The following is a 21,475-nucleotide window of genomic DNA, read 5'->3' as shown; positions in this document are numbered from 1 at the left end:
CCCCACGCCTTCCCCTCCCCCACGCCTTCCCTCCCCCACGCCTTCCCATCCCCACACCTGTAGAAGCCTCTACCCCTTCTGAACCACAGGGCCCTGGGTGGCAAGGGACTGTCACACCCACCCCCAGCATGTGCGGTTGGGCAAATGAGAAGGGTCACACAGCACTCGGGCCACCCAGGCCCCTGCCAGCCAGTGTTCTGCCCAGGCTGCATTCTGCTGACAGCTCGGCCTCCGGGTCACTGCCCCGTCCTGGATGGCGGTCTCCCTCTCACATACTGCCGGACCCCTCACCGTCTCCACCTCCCTTCTCACTTCCTACACACCCCTTGGCACCCCCAATCTGACCACACCCCCAAACAGTCTCCCTAAGGTCCCGATATCCCTTATGACCACGCCAGGCGCTCTAAGGGCAGCCGGCTCCTGGTTCATCGCTCCTTCCCTTTCACTGGGCTGCCCGGACCACCCCCTGGGGAAGGCTCCCCCTCTGCCTCAGGCTTTCCCCCCACACCGCGAGGGCCCCAAGCACAGTGCCCAGCCTGGTCCCCCAGCAACTCGAGTCTTCACATGGTGCCCGGCTCAACGATCATCTCAGTTTATTTGCCCCCAAGCTAAGCTCCTGTTCTTCCACCGCCCCTGCTGCAGAGGCACCACTCCACCCCCCACCCCCCCACCCCACCCCCGCTGCTCCCCACCCCCACTTCCACTCCCACTCTGTGGCAGCCCAGTCTGGGGTCTGGGTTTCTGCAGGGGTCCAGCTCGGGGTCCACTTTCCCTCCCATTCACCTGCTCATTTTCAAACCACATTAAGGAGGTGCAACAGGACACAGACCTTGCCCTCGGGAAGCTGAGTTAGGCAGGAGAAAAGATATTTAAAATCCTCTTTGTTGGGCTTCCCTGGTGGCGCAGTGGTTAAGAATCTACCTGCCAATGCAGGGAACACGGGTTCTAGCCCTGGTCCGGGAAGATCCTACATGCCGCGCAGCAACTAAGCCCGTGCACCACAACTACTGAGCCTGCGCTCTAGAGCCCACGCGCCACAACTACTGAGCCCATGCGCCGCAACTACTGAAGCCTGCGCACCTAGAGCCCGCGCTCCGCAACAAGAGAAGCCACCGCAATGAGAAGCCCGCGCACCGCAACGAAGAGTAGCCCCCATTCGCCGCAACTAGAGAAAGCCCGCGTGCAGCAATGAAAACCCAATGCAGCTATAAATAAATAAATAAATTTATTTTAAAAAATGTAACAAACTGAAAGAAAAATTAGAAACACTGATAACACACAAGGAAGTTACCAGTCATAATAAATAAAGAACTCTTATAATTCAAAACAAAACACTTTACAGAGAAATGAACAATGCTTTTCAATACAAAGAGTGAGTAACTATGAAATGATGATCACTTAGTCAAAGAATGCAACTTAAAACAAATTAGAATTTTCTCATCCATCAATTGGCAAGGGATTGGAACTAGTCTGCCTTGTATCTGCTGGCTCATCTACGCCAGAGGACAATTTAGAAATACAATCATTTTTAATGATAAGCCCACATGTTCATGTAAAGGGACCAGATAAACAAGCAGAGATACTTCCATGCAATGGAACACATAGTACCCATTAAAAAGCATGAGGGTGCCAAGACCATTCAATGGGGAACGAATAATCTTTTCAACAAATGGTTCAGGAACAACTGTGTATCCTCGTGCAAAAGAGTAAAGTTGGGGTAATTATGTGGCGGTCCAGTGGTTAGGACTAAGCACTCTCACTGCTGGGGGTCCCGGGTTCAATCCCCGGTTGGGGAACTAAGACCCAGCAAGCCTCAAGGCACAGTTAAAAAATAAATAAATAAATAAAGTTGGACCCCTACCTCACACCATACTCCAAAATTAATTCAAAATAGATCAAAGACCTAAATGTAAGAGCTAAAACTATAAAACTCTTGGAAGAAAATATTGCCATAAATCTTCATGACTTTGAAATAGGCAATAGTGCTTAGATATGACACTAAAAGCACAAGCAACCAAGAAAGAAATAGGTAAATTGAACTCACCATTAAAATCTTTTGTGTTCCAAAGGACACCATCAAAAAAATAAAAAGTCAACCCATAGAATCAGAAAATATTTTTGCAAACCATATCTATCTGATAAGGGACTTATATCTAGAATACATGAAGAACACTTACAACTCAATAATAAAAAGCTAAAAACCCAATTTAAAAATGGACAAAGCCTCTGGATAGACATTTCTGGAAAGAAGACATAGAAATAACCAATATGCAAAAGAAAAGGTGCTCAACATTAGTCATCAGGAAATGCAAATCAAAATCAAGAGAAACCACTTCACACCCACTAGGACTAAATGTCTATAATCAAAAAGGCAGATAATAAGTGCTGGTGAGGATGTGAAGAGATTGGAAGCTTCATACACTGCTCATGGGATCGTAGAATGGTATAGCTGCTGTGGAAAGCAATCTGACAGTTCTTCAAATAGTTAAATATAGAATTATCACATGTTCCAGCAATTCCACTCCTTGGTATATATCCAAGAGAGATGAAAACATACATCCACACAAAAACTGGCCCACTGTTCATAGCAGCACATTCATAATAGCCAAAAGGTGGAAACAACACGAATAGCCATCAACCTATCTAGAGATAAACAAAATGCAGGTTATCCATACCATGGAATGTTATTCCATGAAATGGAATGAAGAACCAGTACACACTGTGACATGGATAAAACATTATGCTACGTGAAAGAAACCAGGCACAAAATTGTATGATTCCATTTATATGAAATATCCAGTATAGGCAAATCCATAGGGACCTAAAGTAGACCAGCGTTTGCCAGGGGCTGGGAATGGAAATGCTCTGAAATGGGTTGTGCTGACCGTTTCACAAGTCTATTAATACACTAAAAACCACTGAATTCTTTCCCTCCCTCCCTCTCCTTCCCTCTCTTTCTCTCTCTCTCTCTCTCTCTCTCACACACACACACACACACACACACACACACACACACACTATGGTCACCCCAGCCAGTGAGACTAGGGGCCCAAGGTGTGACTTTGACCTTTTTTCTTCATATACTTCCAAAATGCTTGTTTGTTTGTTTCTAGCATGTTTTGCTTTTTTTTTTTTTTTAGTATTTACTTCTTTATTTGCCTGCACTGCGTCTTAGTTGAGGCATGCGGGGTCTCCAGTTGCAGCATGTGGACTCTTAGCTGCAGCATGTGGGATCTAGTTCCCTGACCAGGGATCGAACCTGGGCCCCCTGCACTGGGAGCACAGAGTCCTAGCCACTGGACCATCAGGGAAGTCCCAGCACGTTTTGCTTTTGACCATAAACACAGACCAAAAGCCCAACTGCCAGCCTCTGATCCTGCCAGCTGAGCTCTGGCCGCCAAGGATGACACCCCATGCTCTCACCCACTCACCCATGCAGGCACCCTGCAAGTGCTGGCTGAGGGCCTGGGGCTGGTGCCAGGGACACAGATAACCAAGCTCAGAGTCCAGGACGGGAGACGGTGGGACACGTGAGGAGGACGTCAGGCGCAATGGCACCAGGCAGGCCCAGGGCCTGACAGGGAGGTGGGGGAACCCTTCCAGCTGAGTCTTAAAGAAAGCACGTGCCCTGCAGATGCGCTGACACTCCCCACCCCCGCCCGCCTCTCCAGCCCCACCTTCTCTAGACCAACGCAGGCCTTCCAGGTGGGTGCCTCCTGCAGGCTCCCTACCCCAGCCCTGCCTGGAGCACCTGCCCCCCCCAAACCCCCACCCCACCAACATTCCTCCCCTCTGCCCTCCCCTCTCTACACCCACTGCCCCTCCCCACCCCCATCCACACTGACTCTGCTCCCAGCCCTGATGACACAACCTTGAAGTCTACACACGCCGCCCAGACACTCCCGCTGGCGCTCCCCACGCCCTGCCCTGTACTTCATGCCCTGTCCGCCTGGACAGGCCTTTGGCCCTGCATGCAAAGAGCTGCCTCAGAAGCTTGGGGGGCTCCTTCCCCACATACCCTTCCCCCGCACCCGAACTCTCGCCCCCGCCCCCAGCCCAGCCCGTACACCGGGACCACAGGCCCCCCTGGGCTCCCCCGGGCGCCCTGCCTCCGTAACTGTCGCAGGCCAGGCTCTGGAGACCCCGGCCAGCCCACAGGGAGCTCTCCAACCACAGGCCCAGGTGGCCTCAGCCCCGCAGGAATTTGTCCTGGAGCGAAGGCAGGGAGGATGGGGAGGGGCAAGCGGTTCAGGCAGACAGGAAGTGGAGATTGTTCTGGAAGGAGCAGGGCCCAGTGGGGAGGACTGGGGATTTCCAGAGGGAGAGCTGGGGAGTGACACCTCCACTGCTGTGGGGTGGGGGGACATAAAGGTGAGGGGCGAAGAAGCTGGGTCTTGGAGGCAGATGGGCAAGTGCATCTCACGAGCGCGAGCAGGGCAAAGGTGGGGCTGGGGGCGCGTGCAGGTGCGGGGAAGAGGCCAGGAGGCAGAAGCCAGGGCCCTTCGTGGGCCCAGCGGTGGGCCAGGGGTCCCCGAGGGCAGAGCCTGCTAGTGCTTGCGGCGCCCCCCCAGCCCCCAGCAGTCACCCAATGGCGGTGGGATCAGGGGCTTCGCTCTGCTCCCTCACTAGGGGCGGCCTCCTCTCTGGGGCAGGATGGGCCAGGGCCTCAGGCCTCCAGGAGGCCCAAGGGGCTCACAGGATCAGGCCGCGGCCCATAGCCTGGCCGTTTCTGCTCCTCTAGGCCACTCCTGGGCCTTGGCAGTGGCCCCGGCCCAGCCACAGGCACAGCCCCGCCCCCCCATTCCCTTGCCTCAAGCCAGGAGGGGAGGTGACACGGGGTACCCCAGAAGCCTCCCCTCCCCTCGGCCCCGCTCAGCCGTCCCCGGCTCCTACGCTCCCACTTCGCCACTCTCACCCGCCCTCGGGCCAGTGCCACACGCTAGGGGGGCTTCACCGTGGCAGTGGCCAGTCCACTTTGGGCATGTGCCCCAGCACCCGCAGGCAGGAACCAGGCGAGCCCGGGAGGGGGCACGGGCCACGGCAGCCCGATGCGCCCTCACAGCCACCCTGGAAGCCCACAGGGTCCTGTCAGGACTCACTCCTGAGAGATGGGCTGGCATCCCGGGAGTAGAGGGACACAGCTCCTCAGGCTGGGATGCTTCACCTTGATGCCCTGACAGCCTCTGGAACCACACACGGCCCTGCGACGTTATCTGACCGAGGAAGATGCTGGAACAAAGCACTAGTCATTCTGTGTAAGTGTCCCCACTTTCACTAGAGTGGCCAGTTCATAACCAGTTTCGTCCTGGGGTTTGCCAGGAGAGCTGTGGCCCAGTGGGCAGCTGCTTCCTTGCCCTGGACCTGTCCAGATGGACCCTCCCAGGCCAGGCCAGCCCTCCAGAGGCATACCCTCCCTCCCTGCAGGTGCGGCGGTCAGGCTCAGGAGCCCACTGTCACGAGTGTCTCTACCGGGCCCCAGCGAACTGGTCACAGAGGCAACGGATCGGCGACCACAGTGCTGACAAGGAGAAGCTGACAAGGAGAAGCACACAGCACATCTACCGCCCTGGACCCAGGAAAGCTGTGAGTGGAGGACTGCCTGGTGGAGGCGAGCCCTGGGCCCCGTGAAACCTCCCCTGCTTGCCTGGGTGAGGTCAGTGGATGGACTGCGGCTGCCCAGGCTCCAGGCAAGGTCCCAGCAGGACCTCTCTCCCTGAACTGCCCTTGGGGGCAGAGCCAGCATAACCAGCCATGTGGAGCTGGGACCTGCTCTGGGTCAGCTCTGCCCAGGGCCCCACCTCGACCCTCTCTAAGCCTCTGAGGGCCAGGAGCCAGGGCTGTGTCCACGCCTGCTCAGAGCCCAGCGCCCCAGGCAGCTGGGCTGTGGGCAGCTGACAGCAGTAAGGCCTGGGCAGGTCCAGAGGCCCGAGGGGGTGTGCAGCAGGGCCAGGGGGTTCTGCCAAAGGCACAGAGTGGCTCCTCTGAAGAGGAGGAGGGGGTCGCCCTAACTTCCCCAGCCCACAGCTGCTCCCCAGGGAACAGTAGAGGGGCGTAACAGGAGTCCCTGCCAAGGTGGGTGGTGGCCTAGGTGCTCACCAACTAGGGGAGGTGAGGAAAGACAGCAACTATGCGACCCACACTGCCAGGCAGTGGCAGCCACCCGCACCCCTGGGGGAAGCACCTAGCTGAGAGGCAGAGGACAGCTCTGCCTTGAACCACGTGTCTGCTGTGCACAGACTCCGGACACAGGACATTGGCCGGGGCGGGGCGGCCCACCCCACCCACCCCACCCACGCCGCACGATGCCTATTAAGGACATGACTATGGGGCTCCGCCGAGCGCGCTGCCTCTTCCTCGGGGACCGGCGGCCGCGCGGGTCGAGCGAGGCTGGCGGCGGGGGGCGGGGCTGGGCTCCGATCGGGACGACTACCGCGGACGAGGTGTCAGAGGCCGGACTGTCCGGCCGGAGGACCTGTCAGGGCCGGCCAGACGGCAGGCAGCCCGCAGGGGGGGCGGGGGCGCCGTACCTTTGTACTTCTCCCGCACCTCCTCGTAGGCCTGGATGAAGTCCTGCTCGTCGGGCGGCGGACGAGGCGGCAGCAGGGCAGCCATGCCGGCGGCAGGCGCGGGACACAGCGGAGCGCTGCGGCGCAGAGCGAGCCTCCTGCCCCCGGCGGCCACTCGGTCCCTGCGGCCGCGCGCGCCGCTTAAAGGGGCCGCCCCCGCCCCGCCCCGCACCCAGGATGCCCCACGGGCGGGCGGGGCCCGGGGGAGAGGCGGCAGCGCGCCCGGGCGCCTCCCGGCGTCGGCTCGGCAGCCGCAGCGGAGCGGGCTGGGAGGCTACGACTCTGCGTCCCGCGCCCGTCCCGGCGGGCGCACACCCCCTCCCCGCCCCCGCCCCAGTCGCCGGCCTGCCGACAGCCCGAGTTCTCCGCACCCGGCGCTGCAGGGGCTCCCTCCGTCCCCAGCCGCGAGCTCTCCACCACCCTGCCAGACCCAGCGACCTCACCTGGCCGCCACCCCCACCTTCTGCTCCAACCGCCGCTACCTAGGATCCTTCTATTACAACCTGGGAGGTGGAGTAGGTATCTTCAACATGAAACCCTTACACACAAAAACTTAACTACGAATAAAAGGACCGAAATAGGGAATTTACAGAAGGAAAAATGATTGGTTAAAAAAAAAACCAAATTCTTTGCCACCCATCAGATTGGCAATCCCCCATCTCCCAGTGTTGAGAAATGCCCTCTCCAGAATGCCCCCGGCAGTGTTCCTCTAACTGGAAATGCCACAAACACTGTGGCCAGAAGCCCCACTTCCAGGGCTCAGGGCTAAGAGGGTCGCCAGGCGTACACAAAGAGCTCCCGCAGGGCCTGCTAGTGAAGAGGGTCCAGGGCTGCGAGAGGACATTTAGGGTTCACTTTCACGTGAGTGAAAAAGAACCTCGTCCTTTAACATCCCGATGTGACATGTGAAAAGGACTGGCGGTCTCGTGCCATGTCCACACCGGCTCCCGGGGGTGGGGCAGACGGTAAGGTTTCCCCTCACGCTGTCCCGCTCCCCTGCGTCCCCACAAGCTCTTGCTTGTGCTTCCACCCACAGAGTTCCTTGCTGCCCCCGCCACCATCCTCGCCCAGCACTGGGGTTCCAGGCCTCTTCCCACGCACCTCGGTCCACCCTCCCGGTCCCCTGCAGGGTCAGCCCATCCCCCAGACCCTCATCATCATTCTGTCCTAGCCGACGGGACAGGGTCAGTAGTCCACAGGCTGATCCAGAGACCCTCAGCTGGCTCCTCCCTTCCCAGCACGCCCTGCCCAATAGCCTCAAGCCCTAGGTCACCTACTTCCCAAAGGGAGGAGCCACTGTCCAGCTGCCAGCCCGACACTGTCAGGGGCCTTGCACTGGGCCTTCCCCATCCTCCCCGCAAGAATGGCAGCTACTAGAGGGCAAGGCCGGACCCTGGCTCAGGGAGGGGCTGGGGCTCTCGCCAACCAGGTGGCCCCTCCTGTTCTGCTCCTATATGCTTCTACCCACCCCACCCCCATGGTGGCAGCCAAGACCAGGGGCCTCGAAGGCGGCTTTGCCGCAGGATCTCAAGAAAGTGTCATCATCACATCTGGGCACTGGACCCTTGTCCTGAGACCAATGATGGTGCCAACTCAGCAAGCTCAACCTCAGGCCTCATGCAGCTGACCGGGTGGAGCCAGCAGGTGGCGCTGTGCTGTCTGCAACCACCTGGGACAGGAGAGGCCCTCTCTGACCCGCAGATCACCCTCACGTCTCTCATCCCAGTCCTATACCTGCACAGAGCACACAGCACGTGCTCAGTCAATAAGCAAATGTTTATGAATTGGACAGCCGAAGCTCTTCAGCGTCGTTACCTGCAATGCGGATGACTGCCCGCTCGGCAGGGTCCAAGACACTCCCATTCCCCCCAGGGCCACCTCCGCTTAGCCGGCTCCGCTGTGTTTTCTGCAGGTTCCAGGGCAGTGTGTCCCCAGGACTGGGCGAGCCACTGCCTCCGTTGGAGCCATCCTCAACCACTGCCCGAACCTCGTGGTCCTCGCCCGACATGGCCTCCTGGAGAGGGAGCAGGGGGGGAGGGGGTGTCACACCACCGTGTATGGGGGGGATACTGCATACCGACCACCACATTCTTAACCTAAACATGGACCCCACCCCATCCACCCTGTCATCTGGACACTGACACCCACACCGCTCCTATGTCCCGCTTCATCTACATACTGAACCCCGACCCTCTCAACCCAGACACGGACAACCCTTTGCAGCCATCCACAGCTGGCCTCACCCGCTCCAGCTCATTCCTCCGATACCCACACGGAGACCCCCCCCCCAAGACACTGACCTCACTCCCTCCAGTCTATCACTGGGACACTGATACCCCCCACCCCCCAACATTCACTGCCACTCTCTTCTCTTAGTCACCCAAACACTGACCCCTCCACGCTGCCACCCAGGGGTTCACCCAATCAGAGGACAGATCCCCCCCGCCACCCCGTCACTCGGACACTGGCCTCCGATCCCTCCATCCCAAACCTGGACCCCATCTCCTCTACTCCTCGACTCAGCAAGCAAGCCAGGCCATGAGGAAGCACTGGCTGCTGCCCTCCCCTCCCAGACCCCGCACCTCGCACACTGGCTCTACCTCCAAGCTGTCTGAGCCAATAGCGCTCCCCGTCGCCTTACCCCAGCCCAGCCCCCGCGCAGTCCCACCTCGGTCTCCGCAGTGAACGCCTATAAATAGCCAGAGCCGCATCAGCGTGGGCCGCGGGAGCTGCGCTGCCGCAAGGCTGGGTGGGAGCCCGGGCTGCCCCTCCAGCGGCCCGCTCTGCGCGGAGCTGCCGCGGGGCACCCACACCCGCGCGTGCACGCCCCTCAGCTCCCGGGCCCCACAAGCGCTGCCGTGCAGGAGGTGAATGCGGCTCTGTCCCGGCGGGGCCGGGCTGGCGCGGGGGCACAATGTGGGCTCTGTGCCTCCGCCCCTAGGCTAAGGGCTGGGGAGGAGACGGCGGGCACCGAGCTGGGGGCCACCCTGCCCCGCCCCCTACAGCCCGTCCGCAAGGCGCCTCCGCTCCAGCCCCCCGCCCGGCGCCCCACCGCCAGCCGCACCACCCCAACCGCCTTTCCTGCCCACACCCCGGGCACCGCCCGTCCAGTTCCGCAGTCTCCGCGCGCGGAGGTGGCGTCCTCCCGAGGGAGGATGGGCAGCGACGCAGCCTCTGGTTCCGCGATGCCTGCGGAGGGAGAGCCCCTACCCCACCCCGCGGCTCCCGCCCGCCGCGCGCCTCTCTGTCCCGGCCCCGGTCTTACGTGCCCGGTGGCTCAGCTCCGCTGGGCTCGGCCAGTGCGGCCGGACGGCTCTGCCGAGAGAGCTGCGCAGGCTGCGCGGGCGGGGCGAGCCCGGAGCCCCGCCCCGGCCGCGAACCGAGCGCCGCCCGTGCGGCCCCTGCGTCCGAGTGCGCGCGGGGCCTGAGCGCGAGCGCGGCTTCTCCCGGGTACCGTCCCCCGCGCGCACCCCCACTGCCCGGCACGGCCCCCTCCCCGCGCGCAGAGGGCGGGGCGGTCGGCAAGGAGACGTCGTTAGGGAAGCGGAGCGTGCGTGACACTAAGGCGACGCGGGGTCGCTCGGGTGCGCGCCGGGTCCGGCCTCTGCCGGCTGCCCAGGGCCGCCCCAAAGCACCAGCGGACTCTGCGCCCCGGCCCCCGCCCCTAGCCACCCCCGCAAACAGGTCGGACCCGAAGCTCGCAGGTCCCCCCGCCTGGTTTCACGTACACATTTATTCAAACAACACGGTCGCGCTCGGGCGAGGGCCGGCCCCCCTCCTCCTGGGCTCTGCTGACCCCTGGTGGTTGGGCCGGCCCGGGGGTGGGTGGGGGCGGGGAACCCTGCCCAAGCCGTCCTCGCCCGGCCGCCCCTATGGGCACCACTGCAGGAGGCAGGGGCGCCCCCGGGGGCAGCTCGGGCGGGGGAGGGGGCGGTGGGGCTGTGCGGAGCGGGGAGCCTGGGGAGCAGGAGGCCAGCGGCTGGGCCGAGGGGGCGGGGCGTCTAGGGTTAGGTGGCTGGGGAGTTGCTCAAGAGCTCAGGGGGGTCTCCAGGGGGATACCGGGACATGTGCTTGCAAGTGATGAGGTGAGTGGGCAGCGCCTGGGTGTCGTGAAAGATGACGAAGATGCTGGGCCGGGGGAGGCAGTCCACCGCGCTGTCGTAGCGCAGGAGCGCGTGGCCGGGGGGCCGCGGGGGGGGTGCCCGCAGCCCGCGGCGGCCCTGCCCGTAGTCGCCGGTCAGCACCCGCGCCACGAACACCGCCTTGTGGCCCTCGGAGTCGGGGGGCGAGTAGCGGTCCAGCACCGACAGGGAGGCGCGCTTGGCGAAGTACACGCCCTGTCCGTAGAGCGTGTCTGCGGGGGGGAGGCACAGGGGTCAGGGTGGTTACGGTGGGCAGAGACCGCGCCCCTTCAGGGACCCAGGCCTCACCGTTGCGGCCGCAAAAGCTGCGGTTGAAGCCGTGCGCGCAGATGTCCGGGACGGTGGCCACCGACGTGCCGTGGTACAGGACCTGCTCCGCCGGCCGCCGGTCACAGCACTGCTCCAGGCGCTCCCGGTGCAGTTCGTACTGCTGCTGCAGCAGCGGGTGCAACACACGCTCCACCTGCGGGCGGCCTTGGTCAGAACCAGGCTATTGTATCCCCTGGGCCACAGGGCACAGGGCTGAGCCCAGAAATCAAGAGCCCTCTCCTGGAGGAGTTCAGGGCCTGGGGAGACCTCACAGCTCCTGTCATGCTCTGCCCAGTAGCAGATATTAGGCGGACGTTCGCCACCTCCACGGAGCCCCAAGTGGCATTGGAGGGCTTCCAGGGGGGTCTGCGGGTAGGCAACCCATCCACTCACCAGAACCCTGCACCCACAGCCAGGCCTCTGCAGAGAAAAGCTGAGCCGCCCGCCTGCATTGCCCGCAGGACTTCATTCCCAACACCAGGAGACGCCCCGGACCTCTCAGTGATGGGAGACCAAGGTGACCAACCCAGTAGTCAACCGAAGAGGAGCCAACTCAGGGACCCAAAAAGTTTCTAAAGAAATTCTAACTAGTCACTTCAGAGGGATGCAAATGAATATTATATCCATGAAACAAGACGACCTACTGTGAAAAAGAAACAGTCTGAAAATTAGAGAGTTCTTACATTAAGAATGGAATTGCTGAACTGCATCCAGTGGGTGTGGATAATAAGAAGATAATGAAGATGGAGTTCAGGAAGTGACTCAGAGTGCAAAGCTAAAGAAAAGAGTTGGGAACTGTGAGAGGACAGATGAGGGAGGGGGGAGGAGCTCTATGATCTGAGTCATAGGAGCTCCATAAGAAGACACCCAACAGGTGATGGGAGCAAGTGAGGACTTAATGGAAGACAGTTTGCCTGAGCTGAAGGGAGCATCTTCAGATGGAAAGGATCTTGCCATAAAATGCCAAAGACAATGTGGAAAGGCACCTACCTGCTGGGAAAACTTCAACCTTCAAAGTGAAAGAGAAGTCTACAAGCGTCCAGACGCACGCGTGCACACACACACACCCCAAAGTCGACATGGAAAAAAACCCACGTTTTCATATTGGGGTCCTCACCAGCAATATTGGATGCTAAGAGACCATAGAAGGATTTTTTTTTCTTGCCTTTCCAAGAACAAAAAATTTTAAGGAGGAAACAAAAAGAGTTAAGTCTCTCAAAAGATCTGAAGGAAAACATATTTTGATATTGAACCCTATATCCAACCAAACTATTAATGGTGAGGACAAAATAAGGACAGATTAAGGTATGCAAGAACCAGCTGTGCTTAAGTTAACAGAAATATCTTAATAAACACATAGCATCTTTTGTTTGAAAAAAATACCAATATCAAATTATAGTTGCAAATTACTTCTAATTGCAAAAGGCAAAACACATTTAAAAGTCCAAAATGTTGACTACTCACTCAAGGAGATACTTTTACTACACAGAAAAGGAATCTATGCAAGAAGGTGACACGGTCACCAAGAGTAAGCCAGCAGCCAAGCACCACAGAGAAAAACAAAGAAAGTAAACAAAATCAAGAGCCATTAGTTGGGCATCCCTGGTGGCACAGTGGTTAAGAATCTGCCTGCCAGTGCAGGGGACACAGGTTCAAGCCCTGGTCCGGGATGATCCCACATACCGCGGAGCAACTAAGCCCGTGCGCCACAGCTACTGAGCCTGCGCTCTAGAGCCCGCGAGCCACAGCTACTGAAGCCCACATGCCACAACTACTGAAGCCTGCAGGCCTAGAGCCTGCGCTCCGCAACAAGAGAAGCCACCGCAATGAAAAGCCCGTGCACTGCAACGAAGAGTAGCCCCAGCTCGCTGCAGCTAGAGAAAGCCCACGCGCACAGCAACGAAGACCCAACGCAGCCTATAAAATAAATAAATAAAATAAGTCTATTATTAAAAAAAAGAGCCATTAGTCCTTGAATCCTAGAATATTCTCTTTCATGCAACATGGTTTCAATAACTAGGTTTTTCATTTCCCCCTTTCCTCTCTGGTCCAGTGGTAAATATTTTTTCATTGTCATTATATTTCGATCAACCTATGGCCCAAGTATGGAGCTTCATGCTTAGAATAGAAGCATGCCATGCAGAATAGAAGATGACGTTTGTCAACCTTGCCAACTTAAAAATAATGTCACTGGCCAAACTGTGAGATGGAAGAGGGAGGAGGAGGTGAAAGGGGGAAGGGAAGCCCATTCTCCTGATCTTCCGTGCAGGGAGGCAAGAAACAGTCTCTAAAATCGTTAAGTGGAAAAAAGACTCAAGCGTACCACGTAAAGTCACACAGGTCCTGCTAGAAGAATCAAGCGCACGTGACTGACTAACAGAGCCTCGGGAGGAGCGCGAGGCATGAGTGCAGGGCGTCCTCCTCTCTCCAAGTGCAGAAGTGACAGCTCCTAAGTCCACCCAGAGTTACAGTGGTCATCCCCAGGAAAGCGCTGGTGGTGCTGCTGGTGGCGGACTGGGCCCGGTCTGGGAAAGGCGTGAGGGTCTGCGTATCTGAACAGATCCGGGTTGCTATTGCTGCTCACCGCCCCCTGCCCCCAGGCCCACCCACCCACAAGTTGGTGCGTCAAGAGGGCCACCTGGCTTCCCACGCACCGTGAGCCCAGCTCTCCACCACCACGAGATTCCTTCCCCTGAGCCGGAAGCACTCAGCCCTGCACTCTGCTCCAGCTCCTCTCTGCCCCCTCGCTTCTGCAGCCAGCTCATTTCAGCCTGGCCCAGCTCTCACCTCCCGCCGCTCTCCACCCCTGCCTGGCGCACAGCCCCTCCTCAGTCCTTCCTTCCGGCCCTGCAGGCGCTCCGGCCCTCGCTGCCTCCAGCACCCCGCCTCTAAGCCCCTCCTTCTCAGCCTCTGCTTCCCACCTGCCTGGGTGGCCAGGGCTCACTGGGGCTCCCAGAGCTTCATTCGGGTCCCCCACCCGTGGTGCCCAGCCCTTTCCGCAACCCAACCGTGCTCAGAGTTGCCACATTCAACAAGTGAAAATGTAGGAGGAGGCTGCCTCGCTGCAGCCAGCCCTCTTCCTGCTGGAGCGGACCCCTTGGGAGGCAGATGGGCCCCAGAACAGCACCCGGGACAACTGGGGGAATGAGTCATCCTCACAGTAGCCACGAGATGGCATCACCACCCCATGTTCTAGAGGAAGAAACTGTGGCCGGCATCGGGCTGTAACCGGCGAAGTGGGGACCTGTGCTGGGACCCCGTAAGCTCTACAGCCTTATGTCTCTCTGGCCGCACACTCGTGAACACACTTCGGGCAGGGAACGGGGCTGCGGAGCCCTGGTGCTCCCCTGCCCCCGAACAGCTTTCAGCCTGCTGGGCAGCTTCTGGCCAGCTGATCCTGACGTAGGCAAGAGTGATAGCCCACAGGCTCTGCAAGGCCAAGATGGTGCCAGGAGCCCAGGAGGCCAGAGGCTGGCAAGGCAGGGCGTGGACTCACCTGGACAACACGGATCCTGCCGTGAGCAGCGTCCAGTGTGTCGTAGAAGGCCTGCACTACCGTATGGAACTCACTGCTGCTCTCGGCCACACACTCCAGCCTGCCCAAGGGCTCCCTCGGCCTCTGCTGTGGCACTGACACACAGGGAGAAAGGGGGTGCGGGCCATGCCTGGGGCACCGGTCCACCCTGCCCTCCGCCATGCGGGCTGCAGACTCACAGGTGGGGCCCGAAGCCTCCAAGGGAAAGGCCAAGCTCTGATCCCGGGGGCCAGCCCACAGCGCTGCTAAGTGGTGGGCCGCATGGGTGGGCTGGGTCCCAAAGCCACGGAGGACGGTGCGGTCACCACGAAGGGCAACGCTCACGCCGTGGCGCCGCTCCAGGTGGGCGCACAGCTCCGCGGGCAGCACGCAGCCCTGGGGCCCCACCGTCTCCTCCCGGAGGTGCACCTCCAAGGCCGCCTCTAGGGCCCGGTCCAGCTCATCCATATCCTGCTCAAAGGCCGCGTGCACCTCCAGCTGGGCCCAGCTACCAGGCCCCCCACCCCGGGGCTCCGGTTTTTCCTCCAGCGGGGGCGGCTGGAGGGAGAGGGCCAGGGCCCACTGCAGCGCCACAGCCTCCTCCCGCTCAGCCACCTGGCCTTGTGGCTCCAGTGAGCGGCAGAGAGCCAGCTGCAGCTCAGCCTCCTCCTGCAGCCGCCCAGGCACCCCGGTGCGGGGCGCCACGGGCCCCTCCCCAGCCCTGGGAGTCTTCTCCTCCTCCGGCTGCCCCACGGGCTTCTCCTCCCCCAGCTCCAGTGGCAGCCAGTCTTCCCCATCCAGGCCCTCCAGGGCGGCCAGCAGCTCTCGGACCTCCTCTGGGGACAGGGAGAGGCACCGGGTCAGGGGTCAAGTCCAGCCAGGATGGGGCTGAAGGAGAGGACTAGTCAGGGGCCGGGTGGAAGATGGAGACGGGGTTAGAGGGTATACGGTCACAGGGCAGAGCAGCAGGGGGTGAGGTCAAGAAAGGGCCACAGGATGTGCCGGGGTCCCCCAGGAGCCCTACCTAGGCTCACATTCTCCTGGCCACCGTCTGTACTGTCTGGAGGCCACAGGGTGTGGGACTGGCCAGGGAGCACCTGTAGGGCCTCAGTGGGGTCCACCTGTTGGGAAAGAATGCCAGTACCCCCCAGACACATACCCCTCCCAGGCCTCTGAGCAAGGGTGGAGGAGGTACGGGGGTGCTGAGGAGTGAAAAAGGGGAGGGGAGGGGAGGGGAGGGCTCCATGTCTACCTCTCCCAGGTCTGTGTCCAGGGCAGCCCTGGCCAGACGCTCTGTCCCAAAGACGCACTGGAACTGAGCCTCCATCCCCCGCAGAAGGTGCTGCCCCTCTGGGCTCAGCAGGAACCTGGCACTGCCTGGGTGCTTCAGGCTCAGCACGTGACAGCTCACGCTGCCCAGCAGACTTTGCAGGAACTCCTCGGCTGCCTGGCATGGGGCCAGGGCTCCGCAGAGCTGCAGGACCACGGGGCGGGGTGAGGAGGAGCACTTGGCAGGTTTGGGGCACAGGAGAGGCACCCAGAGCCCCCAGTAGTAGAGGTGAGGAATCCTCAGGGGTCGCTTACCCGAAATCCAGTCATATCTGATCCCTCGAGTGGGAAGAGGGCGACGTCTCCCAGGCCAGCAAGAAGGTCCTCATGATAGAGTTGAATGAAGCGCATTGCTCCCAGCTCCATTGGCAGCACTGTCTCCACCAGGCCCTCCTGCCCCGGTGACCCTACAGGGCCCAGGCTCATTGACACCACCTGCTCCAGAGACTCCACGGCAATCTCCACTGGGCCTGGAGACCCCGTAGGCCCCGGGCTCACCAACCCCTCCTGTTCTGAAGACCCCACGGGCCTGGAGCTGACTGGCCTGGCCTGTCCCAGAGAGGACCTGTCCCAGAGATGCCCTGTCCTCAGCAAGGCTCCTGTTTGCCCCGGTGCCTCCTCAGAGCCCAATGTCACATTCCCTGCACAATTCTGTGCCCTTGCTGGCCCTCCAGCCTCCAGGAGAGCATGCTTGGGGGCCCCAGGCCCCAACTCGGCCAAGCGGTTCCCTCCACTGGTGTGTTCGCTGAGCTCCTCGGGCTCCAGGACATCGTAGTGGGGGACAAGGATCAGCTCTGAACCCTGCAGCTGGTGGGCCCGCTGCAGCACCCGTTCGGCCACTTGGAGGAAGGGAAAGGACAGAAGTCGTCAGGGCTCCAAGGTATAGGGAGGGTGGGCCGCCCTGTCCAGCCCCACTCACCCTGCCACTGCTGGAAGGAAGCGATGGTGCCCAGGTGCCCTGGCAGGCTGCGCACGCCCTCCAGGGGCCCCCCGCCACTGCGGCGCTCATTCTCCAGGTACAGCTCCAGCAGCAGCAGGTCTGCAGGGGGGTTGCCCCCCACGACACGCACCGCCCGGGCCTGAGGCACCCAGGCCAGGGAGACCTCAGCCCCCTTCAAGCCCAGGGACTGGGCGTGCTCCTCCAGGACGCGGGCTTCTGTGGGGAGGGTGCAAGTCAGCTCGGGGCATCTCCCCTGAAAGGCACGTCTGCCCCAATCCCGCCTCTCACCTGCGTCTGAAAGGGGCTTGGGCAGCTGCACCAGGGCCCGGTCTGGTCGGGGACTGGCCAGGGCACGGCACGGCTGCACTGGCTGCCCTGCGGCACAAAGCAGGGCTTGGACATACTGCTCCAGGTGCTGGGGTCCCGTGCCAGCAGACAGTCCTTGGAGCAGTAGGCGCGAAGGGGCGCGTGGTGGGGCTGGCCGCAGGCTCAGCCGAGCGCCGTGCAGAGTGTGCTCCTCCTGGGCCAAGACCCTCGCTGCATCTGCAGGCAGGGGGAGGGGGTGTCAGGGATGGCAGCCGATGGGGGCCCAGGCTGCCCCTTTGCATGGGTCCACTCACCTGCAGCCTCCTGGAAGGTGAGGATGCCCCCGCGGCCAAGTCTCTGCCAACTCGACACAGGTCCACCCCCAGAGCTTCGACGGTTCTCGAAATAGAGCGTGAGCAGCTCGTCTGGGATGTCGGGGGGCAGGCCTCTGAGTTCCACGGCTGCCCCCAGCTCCGCCTCTTCCTCGCTCATCATCACAGCCTGGGCCGAAGGAACAGGTGGGGTAGCAGCCCACAGCCCCGCCTCACCCCTCGCAGGCCCCTGAGCAGCGTTCCCTGGCACCCCCCTCACTGTGGGGCTGGCCCACATCCCGCACTCACGCTCCCCCAGCTGCCTGGGCCGCCGCAGCCTAGGCCTTCAGCCGGACTCCTTCCCCTTTGCCCTAAAGCCAAAGGGCTGGGACAAGAAAACAAAAGTGAAACCCTCGGAGGGAGGGAGGGGCCCACAGTGCCGGGGAGAGCATCTGCCTCTCGGGTGCTTCCCTTCTCAGGCCCCTCCTGCAGAACTTTCCAGCCCCACCCCCAGCTCCTCAGCCCTCTGCCCAGCCCACCCGCCCCACCTGTCTGACCTCAGCCCAGTGGCTGGCAGGGTGGGGCGCGTGTAGGCTCACCGTCCTCCACTCCCGTGGGCCTGGCCCTGTGAACCTCAGTACGGCCAGTCACCCTCCCTGGTAAATCCACACGGGGGGCTCGAATCATCGCCCTCCACTCAAGACCTCAAGCCTCCGTGTTACCCTCCCCCACTGCATGAGCACCTTGGGGCTCTGGCCGGCCTGGCTAAGGCTGGCTTTCAACTCGCCCCAGCAAGCTGGGCGATGGCACCCGCACTCACCCTTAAACAACACACAGGGGACCGACCTCCCACCCCGCAAGGGTGGGTCGGCAGTTCCCACTCCTGACCTACAAGAGCTTCCTCCCCGCCTCCCCAGCCTACACTGTCCGCGGAGGTGGCGGCGCACCAAGGCTGACCCCAGAAGAGGCTGATGCTGTGCTCACGGGCCTTGCTGCAGCACATCCCCGTGACAGAGGGGACGTGGAGCCTCATGCTCGGCTGCACCTTTACAGTCCACAATCCCTCTTGCTGACGCCGAGTACCCCCCTTGCCCGTGCTCCATTGGCTTCCAGCCTCTCAGAGAGTTGTGCCCCCCACTGCTCTCCATCTCGCACCTCCCACTTATCCCTCAGCCACTAAAACCCAGCCTCTGGCCCTGCTACTTCTCCAAGGAATTGAGGACCTGTCCAGTCTGTGCCCCGAGCTGTACACCCAGCACCCTGGCTGCCCCCACCCTGATCTGAGCCTCCATCATCTCTTGCCTGGATCACTACTCTGACCTCTTAACTGATCTCTCTCTGCCACTCCTGCCCACTCGCACTGTCCCTCCTCAACAGAGGGCAGCGTGAGCCTTATAAGTGGCACTGACAGCTGCTACAGCTGGGTCCACAGTAAAGCCAAAGTCCTTTGGAGGACCTGCCAGGCTGGATTGACCGGGCCCCAGTCTCTTCTGCTGCATCCCCCCTGCATCCCCCATCCTCCGTCAGGAACTGTGACTTGCACGGGCCCCTCCTAGGGCCCTGGCCTCAACTTCACATTTGTCATTTTTAATTAGTTTTCTTAAAAAAAGACCCCTCAAATTGTATGAGCTTCTAGTTCTACAAAACCTGAAGTCATCCCTGCCTGCTCTATATTTTCTCCTCTCATGGAACTCATAATCTTCTAACATACTGTATAATTTACTTATTACACCAATCCCTGCTACCACAGGCAGCAGTGTGCTGGAGCAACTCACATCATGACTACATTGTTCAATTTTCAGGAGTCTTTGTGAATCAGTTGTTAAACTGGTGGTCGCTTGAAATCAGCCACCATGGGGTATTTATATGAAGGACAACTGCAAAGGTACAGATCAGGGTTTGCCCTCCCTGGGGCCCGCCGTTCAACGATGAACCAGCACACCAGCTGCATAGGACAGAGCCTCTTCCCAATCACTGCTGGGCCTGGGAGAGGCCACTGTCCAAAAGGCCGGAAAGTACAGTAAGATTCCTAGGCCCCAGGTGGACAGGCACTCCTGCAGAGGGCTCCAGGGGACCACATCACAGGGATGTCCCTGGAGGTGGCAGGCAGCACTTCCTCAGGACTGCTGAAGCCGAGGGAATTTAACTTGGCCTCCAGTCCTGGGGCATCTCTAAGCCTCAGCCCCTTAGCAGCGAAACAGGGCTAAGAATGCCACCCTTACAGCTTGTGGTACTGTGATCAAGACAAGTAAGGATAACTGGTCTAGTAGGGACCTGGACTAGTTTCCTAGAGAGGATAGAGCATTTAAAGAATTAGGCCTCTTGATTTGGAATAGACCTGGATGAAAGGGGAAGCGGAGTTTTAAGGCCAAGGAGGGATGGAGAGTGCTTGTCAGACTTAGCAAATCCCAGATTTAGGAATAAATTTCTCAAAATTCCCTGACCCAAATTGGAGAGGCTAGGTCTCAGCCTCCAGAGGTCTACAGCCCTCACGGCCCAAGGCCACCCCTCAGCGGACAGGACGGGACGCGGGTCTCGGGCCTGGGGCTCGGAAAGAAGCCAGCAGGGAAACCCAGTCGGGTAGGGTCCATCCGGGAGAAGCCCCCGCGTTCCCCGCGGAGCCCAGCCCACGGCCCCGCCCCCGCGCCGCCGGCCCCGCCCCGTCACAAGGCCCCGCTGCGTCTCCCGAGCCGCAGGCGCAAGCCCAGCCCAGCCGGCCGCGGAGCGGGTGCGGGTGCGGGCGCGGGCACAGCGGCCGTCGACCGCGCGGCCGCGCAGCGGACACCGGGCGCACAGGCCTGAGGCGACTCGCGCGACTGGTGAGTCCCCGGCCCTAGCCCAGCAGCGTGACTACTCGCTCAGCCGGCCGGCCACTGCCGCCCCCGCGCGGGCCCTGCGCAGCAGACAGGCGTTGCGGTGGGTCAGTCGGTCCCGCCGGGCGCGCGGCCCGCGGGGGCCGGGGGGCGGTGGCGGCGGGGCCGGGAAGCCGGAGGGCCCAGGGCGAGCGGGGGCGGCGCACTGCGGCGACAGCCGGACGGGCGGTCCGAGCGCCCCCCGAACGGGCAGGAGGGCCCACCCCGCCCTCGATGCGGGTTCCGTGGCCGCCGCCACCACCCGCCTCGTCCCCACGTCCGCTTTGTTCCCCCGCACGCCCTCTGGTCGCTTCCATCCCCCACCGCCCCATCCCCCCCGCAACCCGCTGTTCCTGGCATACCCCGCTGGCAGGCACCCCGGCAGCCGATCCAGGCCTGCTGCCCCCACCCCGGGAGCGAGGGACGCTAGGGCCCTGCTCTTGGAGGGGGTGGTCAGGGTTCTGGCTGGTCACAGATGGCGTGGGGATTTCCTGGGATAGAAATAGCCGCCGGCTCTGGCCCCTTAAAGCTGCTTAAGGGGCGGGATGTGAAGGGGAGGGTCCGGGCACACCCCCGCACCTCCCCGACCGCGCCCCCAGCCCCGACCCGCGCTGAGCTCTGACCCGGAGAGGCCAGCAGCGGTGAGACGGCCCCTCCAGTTGCTTGCAAGAAACGGCAGAAGCCCAAAATTCTGAGGCTGCCAAAGTCATCCCCTCGTCCATCCTCTCCTCCATCTTTGGGGTCGGCCTGTAGGGGCCCCTCCTGAAGCCACACGGCCAGCCACCCGATACCCACCCGCCTCTCCTGGCCCCCCAGCTCGGGCTCCGGACAGCCCAGGGGCAAAGGTCACGAAACCCCCTCCTTCTGTCCCGTTTCCCGGTAGCAGGTGGAGAGGCCCCTGGCTGGTTCCTGTCACCTCAGGGCTAACCGTTCTCTCTCTGTCCTCTAGGGGGAGACCACAGAACCTGAGGCCATGTCCCATGAAAAGAGTTTCTTGGTGTCCGGGGACAGCTATCCTCCCCCCAACCCTGGATATCCTGGGGGGCCCCAGCCCTCCTTGCCTCCCTACCCAGGGGCCCCTTACCCACAGCCCCCGTTCCAGCCTTCCCCCTATGGCCAGCCAGGGTATCCCCAGGGCCCCAGCCCCTACCCCCAGGGGGGCTACCCCCAGGGCCCCTACCCCCCAGGAGGCTACCCCCAGGGCCC

The 21,475-nt window shown here is 61.2% G+C and overlaps 3 protein-coding genes across 11 annotated transcripts in view; 1 reads left to right on the top strand and 2 right to left on the bottom strand.

The window, feature by feature from the left end:
- PLEC (plectin) overlaps positions 1 to 9,893 on the bottom strand; it is a 58,532-nt gene extending 48,639 nt beyond the window's left edge. Inside the window, exons 1-2 of one of the 3 annotated variants that reach the window (XM_029202119.1) lie at positions 9,832 to 9,893; positions 8,382 to 8,580 (exon numbers count right to left, since the gene is read on the bottom strand). In XM_029202119.1, coding sequence (XP_029057952.1) covers positions 8,382 to 8,574 — 193 coding nt within the window. In that variant the 5' untranslated portion in view covers positions 8,575 to 8,580; positions 9,832 to 9,893. Of the gene's footprint in view, positions 1 to 6,527; positions 6,690 to 8,381; positions 8,890 to 9,831 lie in introns of those variants that run through there. The other 2 variants (XM_029202118.1, XM_029202124.1) reach the window with 2 other exon arrangements.
- A 392-nt stretch (positions 9,894 to 10,285) lies between these two features.
- PARP10 (poly(ADP-ribose) polymerase family member 10) overlaps positions 10,286 to 21,475 on the bottom strand; it is a 41,352-nt gene continuing 30,162 nt past the window's right edge. The window contains exons 1-11 of one of the 6 annotated variants that reach the window (XM_029202171.1): positions 20,632 to 20,760; positions 17,421 to 17,607; positions 17,089 to 17,343; positions 16,780 to 17,016; positions 16,116 to 16,699; positions 15,784 to 16,005; positions 15,556 to 15,652; positions 14,732 to 15,367; positions 14,514 to 14,647; positions 10,997 to 11,171; positions 10,574 to 10,920 (exon numbers count right to left, since the gene is read on the bottom strand). In XM_029202171.1, the coding sequence (XP_029058004.1) occupies positions 10,574 to 10,920; positions 10,997 to 11,171; positions 14,514 to 14,647; positions 14,732 to 15,367; positions 15,556 to 15,652; positions 15,784 to 16,005; positions 16,116 to 16,699; positions 16,780 to 17,016; positions 17,089 to 17,343; positions 17,421 to 17,601 (2,868 nt within the window). In that variant the 5' untranslated portion in view covers positions 17,602 to 17,607; positions 20,632 to 20,760. Of the gene's footprint in view, positions 10,921 to 10,996; positions 11,172 to 13,340; positions 13,543 to 14,513; positions 15,368 to 15,555; positions 15,653 to 15,783; positions 16,006 to 16,115; positions 16,700 to 16,779; positions 17,017 to 17,088; positions 17,344 to 17,420; positions 17,608 to 17,726; positions 17,916 to 20,631; positions 21,096 to 21,475 lie in introns of those variants that run through there. The other 5 variants (XR_003790731.1, XR_003790732.1, XM_029202174.1 and 2 more) reach the window with 5 other exon arrangements.
- GRINA (glutamate ionotropic receptor NMDA type subunit associated protein 1) overlaps positions 20,109 to 21,475 on the top strand; it is a 3,037-nt gene continuing 1,670 nt past the window's right edge. The window contains exons 1-2 of one of the 2 annotated variants that reach the window (XM_029202287.1): positions 20,109 to 20,236; positions 21,219 to 21,475. The exon at positions 21,219 to 21,475 is cut by the window's right edge and continues 158 nt beyond it. In XM_029202287.1, coding sequence (XP_029058120.1) covers positions 21,243 to 21,475 — 233 coding nt within the window. In that variant the 5' untranslated portion in view covers positions 20,109 to 20,236; positions 21,219 to 21,242. Of the gene's footprint in view, positions 20,334 to 21,218 lie in introns of both variants that reach the window. The other variant, XM_029202288.1, reaches the window with a different exon arrangement.

Source organism: Monodon monoceros, unplaced genomic scaffold, assembly GCF_005190385.1.
Source record: "Monodon monoceros isolate NGI ecotype Baffin Bay Population unplaced genomic scaffold, NGI_Narwhal_1 Super_Scaffold_5, whole genome shotgun sequence".
In the NCBI taxonomy this organism is placed as follows: domain Eukaryota; kingdom Metazoa; phylum Chordata; class Mammalia; order Artiodactyla; family Monodontidae; genus Monodon; species Monodon monoceros.
The sequence above is the reverse complement of the archived record's forward strand: the minus strand, read 5'-3'. Positions and strand labels throughout refer to the sequence as shown.